At 31.4% G+C, this 27,301-nt stretch overlaps 1 protein-coding gene across 1 annotated transcript in view; it reads right to left on the minus strand.

Annotated features, from left to right (window-relative positions):
• Positions 1 to 24,624, minus strand: part of LOC107450893 (uncharacterized) — a 64,257-nt gene extending 39,633 nt beyond the window's left edge. The window contains exon 1 of the mRNA XM_016066826.5: positions 24,361 to 24,624. Coding sequence (XP_015922312.2) covers positions 24,361 to 24,486 — 126 coding nt within the window. The 5' untranslated portion in view covers positions 24,487 to 24,624. The remainder of the gene's footprint in view (positions 1 to 24,360) is intronic.
• Between the last annotated feature and the right edge of the window lie 2,677 nt (positions 24,625 to 27,301).

Genomic DNA, 27,301 nt, shown 5'->3' on the forward strand with positions numbered 1-27,301 from the left:
GGAATGTTTTTCTCTCCTTTATTACATTTAATAAAGGACAGAAAAACATTCTTCACACTCACTTCAAAAGTATAAATATTTATTAATATACATTTTGAAAACATAAAACAAGATCTTGTCACTCCCATTCACCAAATCTGTAATTCTTTTCCATTTAAAAAATACGTATTTATTAAAGGTGTTCTGTAATTACCACATGTAATTAATATTTTCAAAATTCATATGAAAATGAATGAAAGTGTTTGCTTTACGTTTTTAAACTACGTCAAACCGGCAAATCCCAGCAAATGTGGAATCAAAATTATCCGGTAGCCAAATTAGTTTTAATACTTTTAAATCCGCCTTTATTGTGCTATTGACATCAGGAACGATTCATCAGATTTCGATCGCGTTTCCCCCCCCCCCTCACTTAAAGGGTCCTATTCTACCGTGCAATCGAACAAAAAAAAGAAAGTGCAATTCATGAATCACGTTGTTTTTTCAATTGCATGGCAGTATTGGGTATATATTTTTACAATGATTCTGACTAGGATTTAAAAAATATATCTCAAAGGTAGGTATTTATGGAACACATGGTATTCCAGAATCTAAGATATAAGTGTATCATAGAATCAAAGTTCATTCCTTAGGGGTTAAAAAAATTTAATAACTGAAAAAACAACGTAAGTGCAATCCATTCAGAGAGCACTTACGTTTTTTTTTTCCATTGCATGGTTGTATTATATATTTTTTACAAGGATTCTAAATATCATAAATTGTACCAATACCTTAAATTGTTCTTGTACCAAGACCCAATTTTAAGATATTTATTTTATCAGATAATTAATATTTAGATTAATATCTTATAATCTAAATATCTTAACTTTATATCTTAAGGATAGGTATTTACGAAGCACTTGGACTCAAGACCCTCGTGAACTTTCATACAAGTTAAGTGAATGAAAGCTCATCCTTTAGGGATTACAGAAAAAGTTAATAATTAAAAAAAAAAACAATGTAAGTGTGAATCTTCCGTACAGCCCGTACGTTGTTTCTCAATTGCACGACAGTATTATGTATTTTTACATGGATGTCTTAAAGGTGGATATTTACGGAATACTTGTACCAAGACCCAAGTCATAATTGAATCAAAATTCATTCTTTAGGGATAACAAAGGAAAAAAAATTTAATGAGACTAACTCATTGATGAGTTACACTGCTGCATTGATTATAATTTATCATATAAGTTTTAAAGTTAGTATAGTAAAAAAAAATACCTTTAACAGTGCGAACACATTTATTAATGTTACAATACCCTACCTCGGTGGCAGGATTTACACAAAAGAATTTTTAACCATCAATCATCACCACCTCCCTGTTATAAAGTATAACAGAGAAGGAAATTAGTAAATCATTTTTGTACCGCCCTGCTATAAACTAAATACTCACTTTACAAAGCCTTTTCGCATTAGGTTCACCAGGCATTAATGATAAAGACAGCAACGGCATAAATTCGAAATATCCGATTATAAAGCACTTGACGCTTAAACCCTATTAGTTGATGTTATTAATGATGGTCTTAATAGCATATGGTGTGCGGCTTGAGTTTTTGACCGATTTTTTTTTCGAGTGTCCGATCAACAGACCTGCAGGGGTCTTGATTAATAGAGTCATGCTATGTGAGGACCATTTATTGAGATGCGTTTTTTTCTCCCTCCTTCTTCTATTTACGTTCATGATACGAGGATTTAAGAAAGAAAGAATTTCTTCAACCTTATCGCTGGAGACTATTAATAATATTAGTAAGAGACGAAGAGGACTCAGCACGAAATCGGAAAGACTCACGATTTCGTTTCTTAATACTTCCTTGTGGTTCTCTCGACTGATTTATTTTGGAAAAGCGGAAATAAGAAATGTAGGGGGTAGTGAATTGTTTTTGCAACCATGTGATGGCAACACATTTATTTTGTTCCCCCCTCCAACCCTAAATGCCACTTTTTTTTCTCGAATAAAAAATAAAGCTAATTACATTCCTCACTTAGAGCACGTAAGGGAAATTGTCTTTATTAAATATATCCATGAAAGCTTTTTAAAATGGAAGCAAAAACTTGATGCCAAACACGAAATTTGCTTTTAATTTTATGTCAGGATCATTTTATGTCAGGAACGCCGAATCATTTGTAAATGATACAAACGGAATACGTTCAGATCATGTTAGATCGATTCTTACGTATTTCTTATCGAACATCAATTCGGCAATCATATTATCTATTTCTCAATTGGCTGGTTCAGGTAATCTACTAATCCTGAGCTCTACAGTTTTTTTTTTTTTTTTTTAAGTTCTGATCATAAAGTTTTCAAATGTTTTACAACGCAGGTTGCGAATTCTCGGTGGTTATTGCTGCATAAAATTAAGTTTGACAAAAAAGTTAAAATGTTTAATTTAAATTTTGAAGTTATTCCGTATATAAGCTTTTTTTTTTTTTCATTTACACGAAGACGTTGAAGTTTTTAATAAAATAAGCGTGGTTGGATAATCTTGACAAACCATAAAAATTTGTATTTTTCACCTGTTTGATTTTGCATATCAAATAAATCTAAATAGTGTCATCTAATAGTCTGTTTTCAGAAAACCTATCCAAAATAAAATTTTAAGAAAAAGAAAGTTTTTAGTGGTTTCTTTTGAGCTGTAATAATTTGAGTCATTTTCCGATATCCATAGAACAATGCAATCACAAAGAAAAAAAACTGTGTCGATTTTCTTTTCTATTTAAATAACAACCTGAATTAATATTTTTTTTCTCGTTGTAAATATAAAGTAAAAGACTTAAGTTAACGCTTTTGGAAATTTTTACAATAAAATTGAACTCCTGCAAGTGACCTCATCATATGTGAATCGTAGCATTTTTTGATTCAGAAGCCAATCAGGTTCGACACACATGCGTGACGTCGCCTGCAAGTATCCAATTAAATCTGATTCAAATCACATGGTTAGGCATGATCCCTTCACATCTTCTCGAATTGCAAGTACCCAATTAGTAAACTAAAATTTTTCCCTGTTAAAAATCATGCATTTAAAGAATGTGCAAAGATAAATTTTATTTTACTACCTCATATAACATGGTAAGAAATAAGTTTTTCATTTACTATTTTGAGAACATCTTCAAATTAATTTTTACGCACAATTGTCTATTATAATGCCTTTGTAAACAACGATGAAAAACAAAAGAAATAGAAAAATCCTGTGCGATAAAATATTTAAAAAAAGTTGCTTTCGTTGTGTCGTTCTTAATAAGTTGGAAACAACAATTAGAGAAAAAGTCGCCAATTTTCACTAAACATACATCAAACTCTAACATAATAGTCCATCTGATTTGAATAAAATCAGGACAAGTTAGAATGAGCGATTTATTGAAATGATGCAAAATTGCCTCATAAATCGTTGACGCATTAAAAATATTATCTTTAGCATATAAATAAAATGCTTATTCTGTTTAGATAAATTGACTGTAAAATATCTTTTAAATAAACAAATGAAGAAAGAAAATAAATAAATAAAAAAGCATGAACAGTCATTAAATCATCATTAAATTAACTGATGGAGAATATGATAAGCAATGCGTCATGCCGAATCAAGTAATTAAATATGCCTTTCAAACACTATTCATTTGTAAAAAGTCCCGGGAAAAACCATTGCTTGATAAAATAAGCCATACATAGATAGTGCTGCAATTAAGAAGAAAAACTCTTGAAAATGACTGCAAACCTTTATGTCAAGTTCATTTCAGTTACCTATAAATTAGTCAGTATAACGCACTAATTTACAGTTTCGCCAATTTAAAAATTAGTTTTATCGTATTCCTGAATTCAATTTTTCTTTTAAAATAAAAAATTCAAATTTTTGAAAGTTTTAAAGAATTTTTATTTTTCAGTTGCTGCGTACATTTATTACGCTTTTTAAAAATTTTACTAGAGCTCTTATCATTATTCGCGATCGCAACGAACTATAGGGGGCGTTGTTGTATGAGACGCATACCTGCGATTTCTATATGAACTGTCATTCGTCATTCAGTTACTCTGGAGACGTCGTTAATGTAGCGTGTAGCATTGCAACGTTCCTTCTTTAATGTGGCTTATTAAATTTAAAAAAGAAAAATGCTTGATCTTCTTTCTTGTACAACCGAAAACAAAATGGTATCTCTTTTTATTAGAGAAGGAACATCCAAAACACATCGGAAAAATATTTGTACATTAACAGAAAAAAATATGTATATTCTTATAAGAGTTAAAACCTAATGCCCGAGAAATAGTATTACTAAATTTAATGATATAACATGAAAGGCCCATTTAAACTTTACATTCTATGGTTTTAAGAATCATATTTGTTCAAAAATTAAAATGAACAAAAAGTATACATAAGCCTCATAATTTTATGAAATTTAATTTTGTAAACAACGTTATTTGACAACAATTTTTATCAAAAAATTTCAAGTTTCAATAAAAATCATTATTTAGAAACTAAGAAACGTAAAATAAAGAATGCTGACGAAAAAAAAAAAAAAACAATTCTTTTTTGTCGCCATTTTTAGTGCTACGAATATTCGTCTTTGGGATTTGCCAAAAACAAAACAAGATGCAATTTTATTTTTTCAGGAGGGAAATATTTTACCGAAAAAACGAAAATGTACCAATTCCCACAACATAAAACTTTATCTTGGTAAACGTACGTTTTGGAAATGTTATTTCATTTGGAATCTTATTCATCTGAGTTCATATGGCGATATGATTGTTTTGAATCTATGCTAAACTCTATATCGGCTCATTTTCCACCGAAATCCGATTAACTATTTTGATTTTAAATAAAAGTGTTTTATTTTCTGAATTGTCGCAAAAATTTTAAGTGTAGATTGGCGGCACTTAAAAACCGCCAAATCTGTAGCGGCGGTGGCGTTAATACGTAAGTACCTAATTTTTATTCCATACTTTTCTGAATCATATTATTTCAAACATTGGAATATACAAGAAGTATACATAAACACATAATGTTATACCATTTAATTTTTCAAAAGTATTTTGAGAAAAAATTTTATCAAAAAATTGTAAACTAAAAAACGGAAAATAAAGAATTCTTAGGATAAAAAAAAAACGATTTTAAGAATTCTTAACATTGAAATAAAAACTTTCATATTGTTTCTTTTTTTATTATTCTTATAGTTCTTAATCAGACGTAAAAAACCATTCTGTAGAGAACCATCATCAAATGAAAAAAAAAATATTTACAAGCAAATTTTTTATTGTAAAAATCATTGCACTTACCTGATTTATGATTCCCGGAGAATTCCAAAATGATAAGTTCCTTGTTTGAAAACTTTATTCGCAAATAATAGATACATAGTTTATACCTTCATTACTTTTAGATAACATACTACACAGCAAAATTTTATAATTGATATGAATTTGAATATGTAGCTAAAAACAGAATAGCTGAATTCTAGTTGAACTTATTCTTTCAAAATTAAAAAAAACTTACCAAGAAAACGATTTAAATTAATTAAGAATCAGCACAAATGGCACTATTTCAAGTAACTTGAATAATTTTTTATTGTTGTTTTCCGAATTATATGGATACAGAAATATATACTATTCTATAACGAAGAAGAATATGCTATAACTATTACAATTCTGTATGTTCTGAATTCATATTTATTCACTGGAATGACGAAAGCAATGTTGACTTCACTTTAATTCGTAATGAATTGAAGACAGAAGAAATGCATTTTACCTTAATACACACATCTGTAACAGTATCCGAAATCGGAAGTCATCAGTTGCAAGTTTGTTGATAATAGAAATTAAAAATTATTGAGGAATTTTTCTTCAAATGTTTGGCGTGTTCTGTCCCTGAAAGATTTACTAATATTCTGGAGATTTTTTTCAAGTTCTTCGGCCTTTTACTTAGGGAAATTTTGTTTCTTATTTGCTGCTAAAAAATGGCGTCTGATTCAGTCAATGACTTTGATGGAACTAAATGAAAACGTGATAAATTAATGTCCGATATTTACAGGCTCCCGCTAGACGGCGTACTCGAGCGTTGCGATCGCGAATTATATAAAATGCTTACAGATATGTCCAAGCAGGAGGCTGAATTACAATAGAAGGAGGCTGAATTATGTCGAATAAATAAATCAATTGACGTAATTTTGTTGTGTAAACGGCACAAGCTGTTTCTATTATTTATTCCAATTGGACGATACGTATTTCCATCCCTGTAGAAACGTATTCCTATTGGTTGCTAACTGATTGCTCATTGATAGGTTGCCAATGGGATAGTAAGTAAAGTGACGTCAGCTTAGACTCTATAACTCAATACGTACGTGGTTATAAAATCGACAAAATCTCTTTTTAAGCGTTGGCATAAGCATAAAGCAAAGCAATTAAACTCTGCTTCCTTATTCATATTTTAAGTTAAATTTTGTTTAAGTTAAAGTACGTTTTTTTGAAAGTTAAATTTGGTTTTGTTTCGTAAGCTTTAAATAAAATAAATAAATAACGAAATAAAATAAAGAAAATTTAGAAATATTAATAAAATAAAATAGATAAATAAAAATTTAAAAGAAAAATAGTTGGATCAACTTGCACTTGGATTTCGGGAAAATACCTTCATATCATGTAGTGGAACACGTAATAACCAGCGACTAAATTAATTAGTTTTCTTGAAATTCTGCATATAATGCTTCTTTTGTAAATTTTTTTTTTTTTTTTTGTTTCGTTACCATCAGTACTCAATCAGGCTTAAAATTATTTTTTGAATATATATTTTTAAAATGAAACTTTTTATATAAAGGTAAAAGGTGAAGCTGTAATTCGTCAATGCTTTGTTGTACGGAAGCGAATTTCGCCTTCGCTAGATCGTCTATGGATTAAAATACTGACACAAGTTTTTATCTCTGAAATTAATTGCATGAATTAATAAAAATAATTATTTAATAACTAACGAGCAAGTTTTATTTAAAAGCACTTCATTTCGAACGTAATCACGCTCGGGTAATTTCTAACGATGTTTATGAAATAATTACTGATTACCACTTTTTTTATTCAAATTACCGTAAATGTTTTAACATTTCCCAATTGCTTAGGTAAATATGATTACACGGTGAGCAAAATAAAAATGAACCACCCCGAATAATGCTTGATCTAATGATCGGATCTTAGAACTCAATCTTAAAGGTTCGAAAGAGTGACCTCAAATATTCTAATTAATTAGTGCAGACGATATTTCAGGAGTTGAAAAATTCGATTTTTAAGAAACTATTCAACTGATTTCGCTCAAATTTGTATTCTGCCATTTAAAGTTTGTATTCTTTAAAATGATGTAAAAAATTTTATACTTTACAATTCAAAATTTGTTCGACTATCACTAAAAAAAAACTGAATCTGTCGAAAAAATGGAATGTCTGTTCAGAGAAAGTAAGTTTTTATGTCTAATTTCATAACTAAAATATCGTCTCCACTAATTAATTGGAATATTTGAGGTTACTCCCTAACCATAAAGATTGAGTCCTAGAACGTGAAGATCCGAACATAAGATCAAAAGTTGCTTACACTGTTGGAATTTTTATTCTAAAATTATGGTAAAATAACTGGCAGCGGTCTATCCATACAATAAACCGAAAAGTTTACGGACAGAACTTTTTTTTCTTCTTGGTTTTGAAACCGTTTATAGCTAGTATGGTTATAAAACCATGAATGCAAAACTATGCAGTATTTTAACCATTTACAATTAGCATGGTTTCTAAGCCGAAAAAAAGAAACTTAACTAGACTTTGGAAATAAGCTTTTCGTTAGGTAATGGTTATTGGAAAGTGCTGGACACAAATTGGGTAGTGCACTACACTGGAAACTCTTCATGTGTTGAAGTGAATGGATGCAAGAATGTGGTGTCGACGCCGGGACTCGAATCCCCGTTCTGTCGCACAGATTAGCTCCCTTGTCCTATAATATGTATTCTGCTGCGAGGAACTCAATTGCATCATTAGGCGGACTTAGTTGGTGCGATAAAATTCTAGTTGCTTTGCCGTATTAGATGAATGCAGTTGATAAACGGTTTTTCACACAGTTATCTGTTTGAATACCATCTTATTTTTAGTTCTTTGAATGTTTTGTTTGAATTTGGTAAAATAACAATTAAATAAATTGTTATTTAACCATTTTTTCCGAGAAATTTCTAACAGTGTATTGTGGTTCGTTTATTTTCTGCCCACTGCACATAAAATCTTACGAAGAATGAATGGAGAAAAGGAAGCCAGAGACTGAACTATATCACTTGATTATTATAATTCATCAAATGCCGTAATATTGTGGTTACAGGGAAACAGTTGTTGACACAATTTTACTTTTAAATGTGACGTATTTCAATCGGTTGCTACTAGTAACTGAATGATCATTGATAAAATTTCAGTAAGCAGGTAAGTGAAGTGACGCCATCTTAAACATATCTTTATTAAATATTTCAATTTTGGCTTATGCGAACTATAGTATAAAGAACAATGTTTTATTTTAATAGGATACGACGTCATCGAGTGTATGGATCCTGATTGGCTGTTGAAATGTAGCATTTTTTTTATGTTAGCAACTGTTTCTTCCATTCTATTTCAAGTAAACCTAGCCTGTCAAATATGAATTCTCTTAAATGACATTCTTTATTCTTTCACAAAGAAAGATTTCGTTTATTTCTAACTGAAAGGCAGGCGCGAAGCCATGTAGAACATAAACAAGCTAATTATTCAACAAAGTTGCAAGAAACGCAAAACAAAAATTAATCACAGTGACAATAAAATATATTGAAGGAGCTGTTTTAGGCTGAATAATTTTCCCTTCAATATTTTTCAATCTTTAGCAAGTAAAATAAATGATGACAGGAATAAGGAAATAACACAAACAATTTATTTTACACTTTTTGGAACAGCAACAAAAACATGATGCCACTCACCACAAAACAAATATATATATACAAGAGATTGGAAATTAAATTAAAGAGGGAACATAGAGCACGCTACACACTCCCTTCCCAGTGGAAACGATTAAGAAACATAATCCTCTAAATGAGGTGGGAACCTGACGGTTCTTCCACTACGTGTGGTTTGCTTGTGGTTGTTAGAGGACGAGATTTGTTCCTGGGGTTCGCACTGAGGGTGTGAATCTGTGTCAACCCTTGGTTTGTGAGTATCAGGCGAATGCTCGGTATTGTCCTGTATAGTAAAGCATGGCTTTAGCCTATCAATTGAAATTCTTTTGACTTTTCCATTGATTTCAATATCAAAGTATTTCGATGTTCGGAGCTTGACAACGTAAGGACCAAGATAAACTGGTTGCAATGATGAAGTGGCAGCATTATTGTAGATGAATACATGCGAGCAATTCGAAAGTTGTTTTGAAACAAATACGGCTTTAGTGCCATGAGTAGTCGTTGCAGAAGGTTTCATGCTACGTATGATACTTTGTAGCCTATGCACGAAGTCTGAGTGCGTGACATTAGGGATTTTAGTAACAAATTCTCCAGGTAAACAGAGAGGACTTCCGTAAAGAAGCTCAGCTGAAGAATATCCGATATCTTCTTTTAGTGCCGTACGTAATCCGAGAAGAACAAAAGGTAAAGCGTCTACCCAAGATTTATTTTGTTGCAAATGGCATCTCAGGCTGGCTTTTATAGTTCTGTGTTGACGCTCAATCAGTCCGTTCGCTTGTGGATGGTAAGCAGTCGTCCTAGAGGTTTGAAATCCCAAATATCTGCTCAACGATGAGAAGAGTTGGCATTCAAACTGGCGTCCTTGATCGGATGTAATGCGTTGTGGTACGCCGAAACGAGAAAACCAGGTTGAAATCATGCCTTTTGCTACTGTTTCTGCTGATTGATCCGTCATAGGTAGTGCTTCAACCCATCTTGAAAAACGGTCAATCATCGTTAGCAAGTATCTGAAACCTTGGCAAGGAGGCAAGGGGCCAACAATGTCGATGTGAACATGTTGGAAGCGTTCGGGTGGGACCTTGAAGTCCATCAGAGGGGATTTTGTATGTTTCTGAACTTTGGATCGTTGGCAATCCACACATGCCCTGCACCATAATTGGCAATCTTTATTGATACTTGGCCATATGAATCTTTTCGTGATTAGTTTCCTTGTGCTCCTAATCCCTGTATGTGAGAGGCTATGAATAGCGGAAAATATCTGTCTTCGAAATTTTAAGGGAATGTATGGACGGTTACTGGGTGTAGAGACATCACAATAAATCGATTTGTTGGTTTCCGGAATGGGAATTTCAACCATTTTCAGTCTTGGATTGTTTTTCAAAATTATTAAATCATCATCGTTTTGAAAGTCTGCCATGGTTGAGTAATCGATTGGAGATGGTGTGGAGATGGCATTAATTCTAGAGAGAGCATCGGCCACAACGTTCTCTTCTCCAGCGACGTAGCGAATATCCGTTGAAAATTGAGCAATGTAACTCAATTGTCTGGCTTGTCTAGGGGAAGCTTTGTCCAGCTTTTGCTGAAAAGCGAAGATGATAGGTTTGTGGTCTGTGTAGATGGTGAAAGACCTTCCTTCCAAAATGTGTCTAAAATGCTTAATAGCAGTGTAGATTGACAACAGTTCCCTGTCATAAGCGCTGTATTTTTTCTGAGCGTCGGTTAAGGAGCGTGAAAAGAAGCTTAATGGGCGCAATTCTCTATGTTCGATTTGATGTATGACGGCCCCAATGGCTGTATCTGAAGCGTCACATGTCAGAGATATATTAGCATCAGTAGAGGGATGAACAAGCATTGTAGCATGACAAAGCGCTTCCTTGAGCTTTCTGAACGCATTGCGGGAATCTTCGGTCCATACTAGAGGTATTTTGCTATTTTTGCATTTTCCGCTGAGTAATGAGGTCAGAGGCTGCTGAAGCTTGGCGCAATTTGGGATGAAACGATGGTAAAAATTTATCATCCCTAAGAATCTGCGCAAGCTGGTGGATGATGTGGGCTCAGGTACGTTTTGTATGGCATCAACCTTCATCGGGAGAGGTCTTATTCCTTCGGTTGTTATTTCATATCCCAGATATTTAAGTTTGGAAGCTCCAAAAACACTTTTTGCAATGTTGATACATAAGCCATAGTCGTTTAATCTTCGAAAAACTGCGTATAAGTGTTCACGATGTGATTTTTCATCTGGCGAAGCAATTAGTATGTCATCTAAGTAGCAGAAAGTGAAATCTAATCCTGATAACACCATATTCATGAAACGTTGAAATGATTGTGCCGCATTGCGCAAACCAAATGTCATGAATGGAAATTCAAACAGCCCGAAAGGAGTTATAATGGCCGTCTTTGGGATATCTGCTTCGTGCACTGGGATTTGTTGATAGGCTCTAATTAAATCAATGGACGAAAAAATTCTCTTTCCATGCAGAATAGAACCACAGTCAGTGAGAAATGGTAAAGGATAACGATCGGGAATGGTGATATTATTAAGGGCCCTATAGTCCCCACATGGCCTCCAATCACCTGATTTCTTTAGGGTAAGATGGAGAGGACTGGCCCAACTACTTTTGGATGGTCTGCAAAGACCTTGTTGCAACATAAAATCGAATTCAGCTTTTGCTGCTTTTAGTTTTTCTGCTGATAGCCTTCTGGCTCTGGCTGTAACAGGTGCACCTTTAGTCTCAATGAAATGCGCGATGTTGTGACTCTTGATTTTATTATTGGCGAGTGTTGGGCGCAAGAGGTCTGGAAATTCTTTGAGGATGGCTTCGTACTGATTTTGTACTGTGTTTAATGTTGGCGAAACCGCACCGTAGCCCGGGTCACCAATAGAGGACAATGAAGTGATTCCATCGATTAATTTACGATTTTTACTGTCAACCAAAAGGTGAAAGTGAGACAAAAAGTCAATACCTATTATTGGTTTATTTACGTCAGCTATCACGAAAGGCCAATTGAATGATCTTCTTAGTCCTAAATCCAAATTTAGTAATTTTTGTCCATAAGTCTTAATTTTGGTTCCATTTGCAGCGAAAAGTTCCAGCTTCGCAACAGACCGCTTTTCTTTTGGTTGTGGTGGAATCACGGAAATTTCAGCACCTGTATCGATTAAAAATTGAGTCGCACTCTCCTTGTCGCGAACAAAAAGACGACACAGCTCCACCCCTTGGTTCTCTGTCGTCCGCGAGAGCCGGGGATCTAGTTTTCCCGTTGGTGGAAGTTGGTCTCGTTTGGCCAGTCGCAAGGTTTATTACATTTAAAAGCTCTTTCGCCAAACTTTGAATGGTAATAACATATACTGCTTTCTGCACTATTACCCCTTCTTCTAGAATTGCTTCTGGAACGGTATCTGAACTGTTGATGCCCTGTAAGTTGCTTTTTATTCAGTTCGCTAACTTGCAGTGATAACTCTGATATCTGTTCTTGTAGTTTAACTAAAATACTGTCGTCCCTAGAGCTAGCTAAAGCAGCATTTTGAAGCGGTGTGGCTTTTATTTCCCAGATTTTATCAGCCATTGTCGCCAATTTCGACAAATCGTCACCGCTGATTGATAAAATACTTGACATCGCCGTTGGTAATCTTTGCAGTCAGAGAGTTTTAAGAAAAGTTTCACTTACTTTATCGGAAGCCAAATTCCTCATCTCACATAATAGCTGAGAAGGTTTATTATCACCCAATTCCACTTCCGTTAATAATTTGCGGGTTTTTTGAGTTTCGGTTTCCGCGAAGATAGAAATGAGTCTGTCTTTTATGGCGATATATTTGTCATCTTTTGGTGGATCGATTAGGATATCCGACACTTGACATAGAATTTCAGCTTCAATTGAGCTAACGACATAATCATACTTTGTTTGGTCTGTCGTTATTGCAGAATTTCGAAATTGAGCTTCTAGTTGCAGGAACCATATCTTTGGATCCGGTTTCCAAAACGGTGGAACTTTGATGCTAACCCTAGCAATGGTAGATGACGAGGTGTCGCTTTTAGACTCATCTACATTTGCCATTTTCCTTTACGAAGTGATCACGTCCGGTTGTCACCAATGAAGGAGCTGTTTTAGGCTGAATAATTTTCCCTTCAATATTTTTCAATCTTTAGCAAGTAAAATAAATGATGACAGGAATAAGGAAATAACACAAACAATTTATTTTACACTTTTTGGAACAGCAACAAAAACATGATGCCACTCACCACAAAACAAATATATATATACAAGAGATTGGAAATTAAATTAAAGAGGGAACATAGAGCACGCTACAATATTAACAAATAATAAATCTAGGTGATATAAAAGAAGTAGACATGAAGGAATTAGATTTTAACAAATTTAATATACGATAGGGCATTGTATTTAGTTAACGTCACGTTAATTAACATTCTAACTTATGTATGAAAACTAAGCTCGATCTTCCAGAATATTAACAAGCCATCTTGTTTATAAACATTCAGCTAGCTCAGAGGTCATAGATCAAGTGGTTGTGTATCAGTGGTCTTCTTCTCTTCGAGTTGAGAGTATCCTATTGTTACTTATGCCAAAAGCTGTCCTTTATAATTATAAAAACTGGCAAATTTTATACAATTACAAAAACTGACAAGGTGTAAAACCATACAATTGCTATTAAAATTCAAACAACACAAACGCAAATTATTTTATTACAATCTATTACAACGTTAATTGTTAGGGTAAATAATATCTTCGATAATATCTTGCGAGATCTTCGTAACTGAGTCCTATGGTTGTTTTTATCAGATTATCTTTATTTTTAATTTTCATGCGAGCCGTATGAAGAGCCAAAGAAGGAAAAAATAAGAAGTTTCTCTTTCGTTGCTTTTTTAATTATTACAAACACAATTAGTTATTACACTAACAATCTTGGTTGGCTTAATAATACACTTTATTTACAACACTTCAAAATGTAAAAATCAATAAATTATTTTTAGATTCAGTTCAAAATTTCTGTAAATAGCTGCATGTCATTTAAATAGAATTTCAAATTACACAACCAGCTGTAAATTTTCATCATAGGCTTCAAATTTTGTAAAATCAGCTGTATGTCTTTCTAAAGGACTTTAAAATTTTTCTGTAAAGTAGCTGCACCTCTTGATATAAAATTCTAAATGTCTCCTAAAAATTCGAAAAAGAAAGCCAAACGCGCAAGGAAAAGCAAGAATAAAAGACCGATGAAAATTAAGAAAACTGTTTATTTCCTGAATCCACCTCACACAAATCAAACTATGTGTCTAGGCACCTATGACATGAACCAGCTATGGGAAATCTTTCGAAGATACGTCCATATAGAATTGCTGGATGACCAAAAGAATTCAAAAAAACAAAACTTAAAAAAAACTTTCGATTTTATTTTCGAATGCTATCAAGACTGGTTTGAAAATTATTTGGAAGGACTTGAAAAGTGCAAAAACAAGAAGCACATTTACGATCATCAATAATGTTTAATGATGTTAGTTGCATTTTTTTTTTTGGTACAGGTATTAAAATGCAGTCTGTAGTAAAAGTATATATTTTTCGTTTGTTTAATTCTCTTTATTGTAAGTAATAAGTTTAGATAAAAAAAAAAGAAAACAAACCGAACAACCTGAATAATCTTAGAACCGAACAACTCTTCACGTTATACGACTAAATTTTAAAGATTCGTGGGCCTGGCGTAAAATATGTTATCTAATTAGAGCAGACGATATTTTAAGTTTCGAAATCAGACACATAGACGTTCTTTTTCTGAAAAAACATGGCTTCTTTTCGACGGATTTGGATTCTTGACCGTCGAAATATCGGACTAGCAGCATTTACAGTTTCAAAGAAGTCATATTCTTAAGTTTTCATTTAGCAGTATATAATCAACCGATTCCCTCCTAATTTTGGATTTTGTTATTTAAAATTCAGCAGATTAAGTTGGTGGAAAAATTTGTGTTCACTATTCGGATTTGAATGATAATCGATTCAATTATTTTAAAAATAAGTAATTATTTAAATAAAACAATCTTTTACGCGAAATTCTCTTTGGATAAACAAATTTTATTATTGTGTGTAATTTTTTTATTCGCTTTATTATATCCGAATATATAGCGAACTATATAAAAAGTGAAAAGGCCTAAACTTTCGACCACTCCCGCCCCTAAAATGTTGGGGCCACATATTTTTCAAATTGCTGCTATCTTCCATATTTTGAAGGTTAAAAATTTATATGTGTCGAAAAAAGTGCATGGTTATTATTAGAAGGTACGGTTTATGTTTTATTTTATAACTTAAAATACGATTGGCACTGTTTAACTAGCATATTTAAAGGTTAAGTTTTCAATCTATTAAGATTGAGTTCTAGTAAGCTGAAATTCAATCATCAGATCAAAAGTTATTCAGATTGATAATTTTTTTTTAAATCGCACCTTACATATTGCCTAATTGTGACGTTTTCCCATTTAAACAGTTGACTGTTGTCGCACACGCTCTACTATGCTTCCACCATTATTCCGTTTCATTTAAATTTAATGGATAATCTGACCATAATTCCTAATTCTTTGATAAATTTTCTTTCGCATTTATTTTCCAGAGATAATAGCGGGATCAAACTATCAATATCTATATCTGAATACTAATGTGTAAATCTCTCGCGTTATTTCCCATGGAAAATGCATAATGAGCAGTCGATTGAGCTGGAAAACGTTCAAGAAATGAATTTACGAGGAGCTTCATCATTCAATGCTCCCTCATCATCAATGAAACAGTCATCGCTGCCCTCAGAAAAGCAGCCAATGTAAATTCAGTTACTACCAGATGAGGTGACAGTAACACCTAATAAACATTCACTTAACGCCGACTTACTGATCATTATGGGTGATTTTCCCAAGAACGTCCAACCAATTTATTGGGCTCTGACTTTTTTTTTTAAAGTAGTTATCAACGGGCAAATCGTTTACTTGTTCGTTTTTTATATCATCCCAACGATCTGATGATGTAGCGCGTCAGTTGATGTTACAAGTAAGAAAAGTTTTGTTTGAAAGGAGTTGAAAGATCAGCAAGAATCAACGGCGTAATAAATGAATAAAAGGATGCAAGGGTGGAGCTTTTGAATGAAGTTTGTTTCTTTGATAAAGATCTCAAAATATTTTACCATTAAAATTGCAGATAAATATAGAGCAAAACTATTTTTTCCCATATATATATAGCATAATAGATAAATACAAAAAGGACAAAAAGAAAAAACGAAGAAAATTAAGAAAAACAATGAGTTTTAATTTCTGCGCATAAGCTGCAAGTAAATAGAACTCATGAAATAAATTCAAAATGCAGAAAAAACCTGGAAAAATTACAAAACAATGAAAAAAGGAAAAAAAATTTTAAAAAATTTAAAAATTGCGGGAAAAAAAATTAGTAAAAATCCTGAAAATAAAAGGTATAATCTCTTCATCAGCTCACACGATTATATCCGTAAAAAGGAGTGCTTTCTAATATTGTATCAATATAGCCAAAGCAAAATATATCAATACAATAGTGTAAGGAGCGCTCAAAAAAATTTTACAATAAATAAAATAGAACACATTTAGCAAAAATATCACGTGAAAACAGAAAATAAAATATAAAGAAAAAAAAAAATAATAAATTTAAAAAATATGAAACGAAATCTATAAAGCGAGTAGCGAATTCAAATGAATTTACATGAACGGGAAATTTTTCAAGAATGATTTAAAATATTTTCGTAACAAGATTGCCAGATTACAAAATATGAAAACGGAAGCGCAAATTGAGGTAAAAGCGTAAATAAAGCAGTTTTGTTTTATAGTGCGTTCTTACTGCAGTACTGAAGTGCATTTGATTTATTAGTTACCAAGGATGGGATCGAAAATGGATGTGCGCAAGGTAATATTATGCTGGATAATTTAAAGAAGTTGATAAATAATAATTTTTGAAAATGTACTTTTATTTAAGAAAAAAATAAAATAAAAGAGAAAGAAACATGAATTGCTTGTTTTGCACATAACTTTAGTATTTTAAATATTTAATTTACTACATAATTTAGTATTTTTCCCAATATTTACTCATTTGTGAAAAAATCTTACAATTTAAAATGTATTCAATAGCTAATTAATGAAATATAAAATTATAAAATATTATTGAAAACTTATTTTTTTTTTTGCATAGAATTATGTTTGAATAAACGAATCAACATTTTAACTGCCCTCTTGATTAAACTATTAGGAGCAATAGTTCGATACTTTGTCAAGAATCTAAATATGTCGAAAAAATAATCAGAGAAAATACAATTTCGTGTCTGAATTCGTAACTTAATTCATTGTTAGCACTGATTAATCAGCATGTTTAAAGTATATCCTTTGAAACCTTAAGATTGACTTTAGTGCGTGAAAATCCGATTATTCGAACAATAGGAGGGAAAAAACAGGAAGAAAAAATATCCCTCGCTGTTTATTGTTTTTGTTAATATCAATTCATATTTTTAGAAAAATCTCTTAAATGTGCATTGGATAAAGTTATGTAAAAATTTAAAATCTGTTATTCATAAATAATCACCCACCTTTGGAAAAAAAAAAAAAAAAAAAGAAAACCTGACTAAAAGTTCTCGAATATCTAATTCAATAAAAGTGCCAGAAAAATGGATGCAAACTTAAGCTTAAAAAATAATGTCATGCTCATTGGTTGCAACCTTTAAGTTTCCTTCGATATTTTATCATTATAAATCAAGAAATCGCACAGTAAATTTAAGGATAGAATTATAAAATAAAATAAGTTTCAAAAAGGTTGCAAAAAATTTGCACGATGTTATTGTTTAAAGTGCAGCAGTATTTAAAACTGTATTATACTTAAAATGATGTTGGTTTTGTGTTTAAAAAAATCAGAATAATTTTAGTAAAGTTTAAAACTGTGGCTTAGTAAAATAACAAGAGAATAAGGAAAATCAACAACTTTAACAAATCACAACAAAGTTAGTTAATTGTTTCACTCAATTAGTCAATGTATATAAACCAATTAGAAATAATAAAATTTATTACAAATGTTTGCTTCATTTTCTCAAAAACTCACCAATATCAGCGTACCCTTAATGTTTTAAATATTACATTTTAATATAGTCTATTTTACTTACCTGATTTCTATTTGATTATAATATCAAATGTAAGGTTTTTTAAGCCAGCATAAAAAAGATTAAATTAAACTGATTTGTCATCCATGAAACCAGCTCTTAAAAAACAAAAATTAAAAATTAAATTTTCTTAATTAATATTCATTTTTTTCTAGTTAAATATTCATTTGTAACTAGCACCAAAGATTTTATTTTATTTTATAACCGTCGTTAAACAGCCGACCCAATTTTTGGGTTCACGACTCCGTAGTTCAACTCCATAGCCTTGTAATTTTGAATCCAATCCAGAAGACAAGGGAACTCCTGGATCAAGTATTGGGAGAAATTTGCATTCGTGGAGGACTTTTCAATGGAACTGACCCGCATTTGCGTTACATGGAGAGGAAGACCACGAGAACCTCCCACTGTTAGCCTGACGGCAAGGGAACTTTAACCCATGATCCGTCTACCACTGAGGATATTTCACATTAGCACTGTGGTCGTTGCAAGCCGGATGAGGAATTCGTATCGGTCAGCCATTGCCGGGATTCGAACCCCGGTTCATCTCATTGGAAGGCGAACGCTCTATCTCCTGAACCATCGCGGTAGCACTAAAGATTTAAATTTTATAGGAAAAATGTTTGATCGGATGAATTTTTATTGGAGGAATGTTTAGATGTTAATGACCCGCTGTACACTTTACAAGTGAAAATTTTTCCAACACCCTTTAAAAAAGTATTTTTTAACAAACATTTACTAAACGATTAAAAAAAAAAAAAAACTATTTTCGATTCATTCACTCTTAATCATATCGTTTATGTATTGCGAATTCTTTTTGATCAATGATTTTAGATTTAAACATTTTTTAGCAAATTTTTCGATATGTAGTCTTAACATAAAAGAATTATTCGCTTAGAAGCTTAAAGCATTGCGTAAAATAACTTTTAAATGTTTACAATTATTACATTACAAATGTTACATTAAGAATTCCTAACAATTGTAGCATAATATTTGTGACGAATAAAAAAAATTACAAACTAATTTGTAAAAAATTCAGAAAGAATGGTAGAAATATATTGAAAAGGAAAAAAAAGGGACACCTCTAACTTTCTAGGACAAACCTTTTTTTATAGAACAGCAAATAAATTATTGCTTTTACTATAAATTTGTTTGATATTCTTTTTCAATAAATTTCTGAATTAATAGCTGCTTAAATAAAAGGTAATTTGTGCAAAGTTAAATACGTTTTTTTTTCATACAAAATGAAATTATTACTTTAAAAGATACTCCATAATTTAAAAAAATTGTCTTCTGCATTAAGTTCTTGAACATCCTCTAGAACAGTGATTTCCAACTTACATAAGGCCGGGGGCCGCAATTAAAAACAGAAGTCAAATGGCCGGCCGCAACTTAATCAAAATTTTATATAGGACTCTTTTATGTTTGAAAGAACATTAATATTACTGTCATATTTTTATCAAGTTGTACAAAACAAAAGTATTGAATTACAAATCAAAATACGAAGTAGATTTTTACCTGAGAAATAAATTTTTTTGCACAGTTGGTATGTTAAATTTCACTGACAGACAAATTAGGCTTTTTTTTTAACGAAAGAAAAGTATTTTAAACCCATAAAGATTTTTGACGAAAACTGTCCGCAAGAAAATAAAAATTAATATTTTTTAGTTCGCGGGCCACAAAAGGCTTCGAGGTACCGGACGTGGCCCGCGGGCCGCCTGTTGGTGTTCTAGAAAGTCCCAACACCTCCCCTCTCCCCCTAGAAGTTTTCAACAATCGCTATAGTGTGACGGAGCCCACGTTGGAAAACTATGATTTAGATCAGGGCTGTCCAACTGCAAAGAGCCCACAGGCCAGAATTCCGGTCACTGATCACCTGGCGGGCCGAAGTTTGAAAAAGTTGAACAATAACCTCTTACCTCTTATACAATAACAATTAATAGTTGAATTATTAATTATAAAACAATGGAACAGAAGGATTATGAAACAATTTGCTTACATTTTAATGGGAAAACTAAGGTCGTTCAGCCTGAATAAGAAGTTGGCGGGCCGAACAATATGTGTTGGAGGGCCGCATGCGGCCCGCGGGCCTCCAGTTGGACAGCCCTGATTTAGATCAAAAGTCGCCCCCCAAGTCTTGATTGTTTTTAATGCAGTTCTCTAGTTTTTATCGCTTTCGATTACTTGCTTTGATTTGGTAACTGCCTTTAATATTTTAAAGCGCAGACTCCATTCAAAGTTTTACATCTCAAATGTATAATTAAATATTCTTATCATTTAATTAAAATAATGAACATTAAATATCTCATTTTCAATAAATTGCGAGTAATTTATGAGTAAGTAAGTATACCATAAAATGAAAGATAACTATGATTTGACTTGAGTATTCTTACAAAAAAAGCATAAGGCAACAAAAAAAAAAGTGTCCCAACTTGACTTACACTTCCGTGTTGTTTTTGAAAGAAGATATTGACTTTTTGGGTTGGGAACTCTTACAACTTAATGAACTTGAAAAAGTTCCATGATGGCATAGTGGTTACTTCGCTGATTTTTCCTATCAACCAATTTCTTCAAGGAACAAATGAATAAAAATATATTAAGATTTTATAAAAGAAAAGAAAAAAAAGAATAATAAAATGGCAGCTATCAAGGAGTAGTGCAAGACTCTTTAAATACCTTTAAAAAATGTGTTCTTTAACGTGAGTCGGGTAAGGTTACAGTGTAGTAAGGGCGCGGTCTTGTTCATATCTGACAGCTGTATCACAGTAAATGAGTGTGTGAAGTCTTAAATGTTTCACGGACATAACGTTGCTGCTTTGTTTAGGATTTGGTTCCTGAAATGCTGTTATTTAGCTATCATATTCTAAATTGATGCTAATCCATTTAGAAAGATCTTTCATTTTACTGCGCAATTTGTCCAATCGCTTCATAATTAATTAAAAATATCAAACTTGATGGGTTAATTTTATTGATTACGCACTTCTGGGACAAATTTTCGAAAAACAATTATCCGTTTTGTTAATTAATAATTAAGTGAAAGTTCTCTCTTCTATGCTTGATTTTCGTTAATTTAAGAAATTTTTTTTAATGAGATACCAATGTGAATTTTTTATAATATTTTGTTCTTTATTACAACTACCTCTCTGTTTAAAACTTAAGACATTTCAGGAGAAAAAAAAAACTTGTCAATTTTTTTTTAAATGCAAATAATAAACACAAAAAATGTATGCATACTGCAAATGTATCGATATTCCAATTTATTTCCACTGTACAATTTTCAATTTTAATACAATTTGATTAACAGTTTCTGAATTTTTCCAGTTTGTTGAATGAAAACATAAAATTATTACAAGAAGGTTTACCCAAATGGAATAATCATTTGACTAGATTATTATGTTTTATTTTTATTTTTTAACGGCAGGTACTAAACTTATTGTTCTTTCCTTACTGTTTTTCAGGACTGCTATAATGTTTCAGAATAAGAAAATAAGACAAGAGAATGCCGCGTTAAATTTTAGGCTAACATAACATTCTGAGTACATAATATTTTGCGCCCAAATTTTGTGAAAGCAGATGTTATCGTTCTGCCAACGTTTGTTTGAGACTGTTATGATTCAGAATGAGAAAATAAGAATTATCGCAATAAGGGATGACCCAATGGAATGGTGTGAGCATATTACTATAACAAGAAAATGTTAGTTAAAATGAACATTCAGACCAAATAATATATGCTCTTAGGTTTTGTGCATGGAAATGTAATTTATTTTCATAAGTTTTATTGTTTTGCATAAACGGTTGTTTAGAACTGCAAAGTCTGCAGAGGGGGAAAATAAACATTATTGCAACAAGGATAAACAAATGCAGCACCTTCGTGCTGCATTTGTCATAAATCATCATAAGAAAATCATAACAAATCATTATAAGAAAATGTTCAGTTACCATTCACCATACACTTACCGGGGCCCGATGCAAATTATTTTGAAGGGCCCTTTAAATATTCTCCTATAAAGGCGCCTATAAAGATGAATAAATTTAAAACCATATATTTTTGCCTATATTGTTGAATTATGATTTTTATCTTTGTTTTTAATTACATTCCTAAAAACGAACAACTTAGCATTTTTTCTATCTTTTTTCTTAAAATTTAACAGTTCAATTTTAATACTTGCGTTTTAGAAGTAAGGAATTTTACGTTTAATCTACTTGCTTCAATAATCCTCTAAAAATGTTCAAATATATTGGTTTCTAATTACATTATTTAGATTTATAAAAGCGTCTTTTGCGAGCGGTCACTAAGAAAGTAGAAATGACTACTTTTTTTTACTATTTCATCTATATGGAAAAATAAAAAAAAAAGATTTCCGAAATTTCAACACACATTATAACATTATAGTCCTTATAACATTTTTCAGACTGAAGCGTTCTTATTTTCGTTGTTAAAATAAAATAAAACCTTCGATCAGGTCTAAGTATTTGCATTTCAAATTTTATTATCATAATTAGAAATAGTAAAGGTAAGAATTGCTGGCTTGTTTGGCGTGTAAATATCGCTCACATAAAGATAGTTTAAGATTTATTCATTCATGCTATCATATTATTCATGCGAAACGAAAATTCATACTGAAATTTGAAAAAGAACTTTTAAGAAATTTTGGATATTTTTATTTACTGCGCATAATAATCTGCAAGTATATAGAACTCATAAATTTATACTGTATAAATATATACTCTTTCTTGCTTAAATTAAGGAAAAGCGCAAGATTGGTAAAACTGCATTTCCTTCAATGAAAATTCGAATTTTTAAGTGCACATCTCTAATGCCGACTTAACAGATATGAAATTAGTTTTATATTTTTAGACTCAATTCCATTTTATATTTTTTATTCTATCGTATCATATTTCCATATCGACAGTTAAGTAACTCTTATCCCGGAATAGCTTGGTTGGTAGGGCGTTGGACTCGTGTTCGTTAGAACGGGAGTTGGAATCCAGTCAGCAGAAGAATCCCTGTGCCCGAAAGAATTCCATGAAAGGTGACTGGTGCACTTCAAATCTGTCGGAGTCACAAAGTCCTCCAAGTTCCTATAACAAATCAATACCCTTGTGGACACTGCTCCAGAAGATACCCTGTTTTATGGACTGGGTTCAAAGTTACAAGGCTATGGAGTTGAACATTGGTAGTCGTAAACTCAAATTTATGTCCGCTGTTCAACGACGATTATAAACTAAAATTAAGTAATTCTACTTTTATTATTCACCACCGTTGAACAAGCTATCCGTATGAGAATCGCGGCTATTCCGATGTTTAACTCATCCTCGTAGATTTGTGCCCAACACAGAAGACTATGACAATCTTGCATCAAACAAGATGAGATTTTTTAGAGTGAAACTAACATTTGCGTTACCTGGAGTAAGAAAACCATGAAAATATTTCATTGTCAGCCCGAGGGATGGGACTCTTGACTTTTATCAGTCTATCTGTAGGAATATTAGTTGTCAGTACGGTGATCGTTGCAGACGTGAACCTAACTGATGAGCCATTACCGGGATTCAAACCTGGGGCACCATATTGGAAGGCATGTGCTCGATCCCTTCTGCCATCCCGGGTAATCAAGTAATTTATTCGAATTTCAAAATAATTATTTTGAAATAGTAATCTTAAAATAATAATCTTAAAAATAATATTTATTTAAAACAAAAGTAAAAAAAGGCCCATTTTAGAATATAATTTTAATTTTGAATACTATTAATTAATTTGTATTATTTATTTAATTTGAATCATTTATTTAAATAATCTTTAGTTTTGTTTTACATAAAAGTGCATCATGAAAATAGTTTGAAAAAAGAATTCATGAATTTTTTATTTAAATATAAAAGTTACAGTTTTTTTTATTTAGAAAATTTAGTAGATATACTAAAGTTGCTACAAAATTTTTAATGTCTAAAAAAGAACATTTTGTTTTTATATGAAAAAATACTAATTTTTTGAACTTAGATCATTAAGCGATAAATATTTTTTCCTTTTGTGTGAATAATTTTTTTAAAAAAGTATTTTTAAGATAATAAAAAATTATCAATAAAACTTATAATAGAACAATATTCCGTTAGGATAAAAGTTTTGTTTAAAAGCTTTTTTTTTCAAAAATAAATAACTAAATTAATAAAAAATGCAGAATGAAACTCATGATTTAATCATACTTAATTATGCTCAAATCTCAGATATATGTCACTTTAAGAATTTAATTAAATAAGCTTACTCACCTGTTGGTTCTTTTCATTTCTTCTTCGAATAGCATCTGTTTCACTAAATGCCCAAACGATTAAAAAGATAATGAAATAAAAACTACAATAGTCTCGCATCTCGTCTGCTTGAGAATAAAATTTCATTCAAAGATTGACAAGATCATTTAAGTCGTTTGTCTTAATCGTAATCGTAGAATGAAGAGTTATTGTTTGATATGAAACCAGAACTACTCGAGCGCAGCGTATAAGTGGTCTGTTCAACCGTTTAGTCAGAGAAGAAGTGAGGGAGTATTATTGCTTTAACGCAACAGGATGGGAAAAAAATAAATGTGATGAGGTTGATGAAAAAATAATAAGAGAAACTTTCTTTTAGTAACTTCACTCAGCTTCAGCTATTTGTTGCAAATGATTTCATTTTTATGAGTGGATTTCCCTGCTGTTTTATTTGTCATAAGAATGTTATGTAAATTTCCGAGGTTCTAAGAGATTGTAGGGAGACACGGGTTGGTTGTCGCAGAAACTACTCTTTTTAAATTTTAATTATTTTGGTGCTGTCATTTGAAATATGGTATTACATGAGTTGGAAATTTAAACTTTTATTTAAAATTTTTGGTATTGCAAATTTTTTAAATGCTCTCGTACAAGTTTACTTTTTATAAATTGACGAAGTTTAAAAATAATTAGACAACTTAATCCGGTTAGCAGGATCTGATTTTTAAAAAACATTTAACGTACGTCTCCAGACAATTCTCGTTCAATATGAGTTTATCTTGAAACTCTTTTTAATTTCCTGTTTACATCGTAGGGATGATTTAAAAGCATACTTATTTTATGCATTTATTTTTTTATTGAGGCTATTATTCTGATAAGACAAATATCTATGTATTTTCATTGTTTCACCATATCATCAGAATTTTTTTTTTCTTTCATCTTTTTTTCTAATTTTTTTTTTTTTTTTTTTTTAGTAAACTTGCACAATAGTGGTTTTTCACCCGTTCCTCATGTGGGAAAATGAAATGTCGGATAAAAATAAGGCAGGATTTGCAGAATCAAATTTGCTAAATATATTACACACATTAAGTAAATCACATTATACAAAAATATTTAGCTTAAAATAATAATATAATTAATAAATAAATAAATAAAATAAATATAAAGAAAACAAGGGGGGGGGGTAATTTCTCATAAATTTCTTATAAACAGCCTAACGCAAAAAAAAAATTTACAAATTTATAAATTAATAACACCCGACTTAATTTTCTTGTTAAAAAACATTTCGCAAAAAAAAAAATTCTCCAATAAAAAAATATTTTTTTAGTACAAAAAAATATTGAAGATATTAACCAAAACAAGTACAACACATAGGGTAAACCAACCAGTGAAGGAACACTACCCAGTGAAGGAACATTTCATATATATTGATTAAAAATAAGAATTTGAAAGTTTTTCTTTATATTGATAGGTAACAATAGCTTACTGCCAAACAATAGGAAGTCATCTAGCAATGTTTTGGATTACCTGAAAAAATAGACTTCGCTGCAAAAATATTTGAATTTGTTATTATCTCTGCAACACCTTGTTTCTTTGAAAAAATTATAAGGTGAGTGTTTGTATTTATATGTTTGAAGTGGAATTAATTGCATGTAATAGTTTTATTTTTCTCATTGCGAACAAGAGAATTCAAAATATAGTTATTGAAGTTACGTTTTATTTTTTTAAGCATCATAGCACAATAAAGTACTGAGATAAGGGGTGTTTATTCACTGGATAACCAAACGATGAAAAACCAGTGAAGGAACAAGTGTACCTTTACTGGGTTTTTTTCTAAGTTAATGAAAATAAAAGATAAACTTTAATATTCTTGTACCTTTAGTGATGTTCCGCATCAAAAGTATGTTAAAAATACGAAAAACAACTTCTAACCAGTGAGGGAACAGGCATGTTCCTTTATTGGGCAGAGATTTCCCAGTGAATGAACAGTATGTGTTAATATGTTGACACTTTAATTTTCAATTCATGATTACAAAAAAAAAGTTAACATTTTCCAAGTATTTATATGTTATAATTTCAAGAATAGGCTTGCTTTTGAATATTTGTATGTCTTATAAATTCATAAAGAGTATTAAAAAATAACCAAAAATAAGTGTTCCTTTACTGGTAAGAGCTGTTCCTTCACTTGGTCTTCTTACTACTTGTTATTTGAGCCTCCAAAACTTTAAAACAATATGATGTAAGTTCTCTACAATTTTTTTACATAATTTGCAATTAGTAACAAATATGCTGACACTGTCATTTAACTAAAATTACGAATTTTGAAATTAATATGATTTTTTAAAAGGCAAGCGAAGCTTAAGTGTTCCTTCACTGGTTAGTTTACCCTATATTGCTCTAATTTCTTTTTTCTTTAAAACAACAGGTGTAATCTTTCATTTTGAATAGTAACCATTCAAACAAACAAAATTTGAATTTCAACACGAACTTACAACAGTGTTGGACAAGCGAAATAAAAGTTTTGCACAAATGCACGATTTATTGAGATAACTATTTTCTCTCATATCATTTTTTAAAAAAAATCTACGCATTCCAGTACCATTAAAACCTTATTTTGTAACATTCATAAAATGTAAAATTCTTTCTAAGGATTCTATGTTATCTTTTCATATTCCAATAAATAAATCTGATTTATAGGAGATCAATAGCAAGTACTTAAAGCTGTGGCCACGCGTGTCATTGCACAATTCACGTCGGCGAATGAATAAATGTTGGACCCTGTTAGATCTTAGAGATTCCAGGTCTTGTGTAAATTTTGTAAGCGGCAGCAATAGTAATTTTGTCTTGCAACGAGCAAAATGCTAACTTTTTGTGTCCCCTGAAGAAAAAATCTAGAAGGTTGAAGTCCGGTGAACGAGGAGGCAACGGCATTGTTCTTTCCTACCTCTCAGAATGGAATGCAACTCTT

Source organism: Parasteatoda tepidariorum, chromosome 3 (assembly GCF_982258835.1).
Source record: "Parasteatoda tepidariorum strain Cologne lab strain chromosome 3, Ptep-v5.0, whole genome shotgun sequence".
Lineage (NCBI taxonomy): Eukaryota > Metazoa > Arthropoda > Arachnida > Araneae > Theridiidae > Parasteatoda > Parasteatoda tepidariorum.